Source organism: Sinocyclocheilus anshuiensis, unplaced genomic scaffold (assembly GCF_001515605.1).
Source record: "Sinocyclocheilus anshuiensis isolate Anshui unplaced genomic scaffold, SAMN03320099.WGS_v1.1 scaffold515, whole genome shotgun sequence".
Taxonomy (NCBI): domain Eukaryota; kingdom Metazoa; phylum Chordata; class Actinopteri; order Cypriniformes; family Cyprinidae; genus Sinocyclocheilus; species Sinocyclocheilus anshuiensis.
Genome location: NW_015548243.1, coordinates 732,917 through 735,805, shown reverse-complemented (window position 1 = coordinate 735,805; position 2,889 = coordinate 732,917). Strand labels below are relative to the sequence as shown.

Genomic DNA, 2,889 nt, shown 5'->3' with positions numbered 1-2,889 from the left:
AATGACTTGTTGCACTTATGAATATGATAACTTTCCGGCATCAATTCTAGTAGGGTAAAACGTAATTACGCTTTCGAAGCAGTCTGTTTTGCCCTGCCATCATTAGCTGAAACTGTGTGTGAACAAGAAGCATCTCTCACGCAGCCAGAGAGAGATTCTCCTCTCCAGCATTCCGCAACAACGCTTAGCTGTCCGCAGATGTGCCTGCCTATAAATTGGCCTAATTTGCAGCACAATCGGCCGATGCCGATTAATTAAAAAATGCCAAAAACCGGCCGAAAATCAATCGGTCGACCTCTAACTATGCCTATAACTGAATACGGGCATGTAGATGTGTTCAGGACAGGACTCTTATCAAACTTGTAAAATTTGGGGCAGATTGGACACTGCATACCTGAGTTACAGTAACGTCCTGTTTCACTGCATTAATAGCATGCTTTAGCACTTAGCTAAGTGTTGCTAGCATGTTTTAGTATGTTTCTAGCATGCAGACATTGCTTGCCGGAGTTACAGCAACTTCCTGTTTCATGGCGAAACATCAAATTTTGTCAGGCCGCCAGGGACACGCCCTTTGACAAAAACTCAAGATCTTCGCAATTTAACATCACAAATGCCTTAAGATAATCCTCACCAAATTTGAAGATGATCCAATTAAAACTGTAGGAGGAGTTCATCAAAGTACGAGGCCTGAAAATGCGAAAAACTGCACAAAAATCGTTTTTGTAGGTAATGGTGTGTTACATGTATGTACCAATTTTCATACATGTATGTAAAACGTAGCTCGAGGCATACAGGTAGCGCTATAGAGCCATTTTGCCACACCCACTTCTGAAACCCATATCAGATGTAAATTTTCGCTAGTTCAGTGTGCAAAGTTTCATGAGTTTTGGAGCATGTTTAGGCCCTCAAAAATGCGATTCACATTGGAGAAGAAGAAGAAACGGAGCAATTCCAATAGGGTCCTCACACCATCGGTGCTCGGGCCCTAATTACTGTAAATACTAGTGATTGAACAATATGGGTTGTCAATGCCCAATATTTACAGGGTGACCAAAATAATGCTGATTTTATATAATATTAATAATATAATAATATATAGGCTGTGTGTGTGTGTTTAAAGAAATTAGTTCAGAATTTATTTCAGCAAAGACACATTAAATTGATCAAAAGTGACACTAAAGACGTTTTGTAATGTTACAAAAGATTTCTATCTCAAAAAAATTATATTCTTTTTCATTTTCTATTAATCCAAAAAAAAAAACTGAAAAAAAAACCATGTCATGTAAGCGAATTTATTTTCAAATGTTTCTTCAGCGGCACATTTACATTTGAAAATATATTTGAATAGAACACAATTCTTTTAAATTGTAGTAATATTTCCCAATATTACTTTTCGTCATGATCAAATAAATGCAGCCTATATAAAATTTTATAATAATAACTCAGATGTGCACCAATTTCCTGATATAAGCAAATGATCATTTTTAGTATATTTACTCAACATTCACTAAAACATAAAAACGGAAAATGTACATACATTATCCATTGACAGAGCTGTCAGTAGATTTTGCTTAGACTTGAGTAAGCCACATAGCGCTTAGTGTTACACTGATGTCAGTTTTTCTGACAAGCCTCTCTGAGGTCTGTATGTTCCCTGTGTTCAGTGGCACATTCTCTTCGAGAGGTGATGGAGGAGAGGTGTCATTCCCACCCATAAATTAACTTGTTGACTTGTTAGTGTATGCGTTCACTGTGTCTTCTCTCTCCACAGGCTCACACAGACGATGAGAGTTGACGAGACCCACAGCTCTTGGTGATGACGCGGTCCCGCTATGGGGCTCCCGTGAACGGCCCGGGCGTCGAGTATGTTGACTGTCTGTCAGCATGACGCCGTTGGACCTGTGGCTTTCACGCTCCATCCCCATGTGTCTGCTGCTGCAGAGCCTGGTGCTCATGGTCCTGTGCTTTCCGTCTGCCAGCACCTGTCCCAAGGGTTGCACCTGCCAGCGCTCCGAAAGCCCTCCGCACGGCCTCAACGTCACCTGTAGTCTGTCACGCTTGAAGGAGATCCCGCCCGACGTCCCGCCAGACACCCAGCTGCTGCAGCTGGACCGAAACCACATATCTCTAGTGCCCGATCGCATATTTCATGGCTTGAGGATGCTTCGGAGGCTCAATCTCTCCCATAATGCTGTGGAAACCCTCGGCGAGGGGGCGTTCGTCGGATTGGAGGGCTCTCTGGAAGTGCTGGACCTTTCGCACAACCGGATCACTAGTGTGCACAAGGACGCGTTCGCACGGCTGAAGGCACGTGTGATGGTGGACAACAACCCTTGGCATTGCGACTGTGCCCTGCAGCAGGCGCTGGGCGGCATGGCCCACAACCATGAGGCCGCCACGCGCGTGCTGTGCCGTAGTTCGGAGCTGAGGGACCAGGAGGGCCAGCCGTTCCTGGCCGTGGACGCGGACTTGTGCAACCTGGCCAAGCGGACCACCGACTACGCCATGTTGGTGACCATGTTCGGCTGGTTCGCGATGGTTATCTCTTACGTTGTGTACTATGTACGGCAGAACCAGGAAGACGCAAGACGACACCTTGAGTACCTGAAATCGCTTCCCAGCAAGCCCAAGATACCGGACGAACCGGAGGACATCAGCACAGTCGTGTGACGTTACGAAGATCGCACGATCCCAGAGACTAAAGGCCCGTTCATACCAAGGATGATAACTATAAGAGAATGCGGAAGTTCACACCACAGCTACAATGATAACAGTATATTGTTGCAATCTAGTGCTGTCAAATGATTAATCGCGATTAATCGCATCTAAAATAAAAGTTTTTATTTACTTAATATATGTGTGTGTACTGTGTATATTTATTATGTATAT

General features: G+C 44.1%; 1 protein-coding gene across 1 annotated transcript in view; it reads left to right on the top strand.

The window, feature by feature from the left end:
• The window catches only part of lrrc3b (leucine rich repeat containing 3B), an 11,006-nt gene extending 8,258 nt beyond the window's left edge, over positions 1 to 2,748 (top strand). Inside the window, exon 2 of the mRNA XM_016442525.1 lies at positions 1,772 to 2,748. Within this exon, the coding sequence (XP_016298011.1) occupies positions 1,885 to 2,670 (786 nt within the window). The 5' untranslated portion in view covers positions 1,772 to 1,884 and the 3' untranslated portion in view covers positions 2,671 to 2,748. The remainder of the gene's footprint in view (positions 1 to 1,771) is intronic.
• The last annotated feature ends 141 nt before the right edge of the window (positions 2,749 to 2,889 follow it).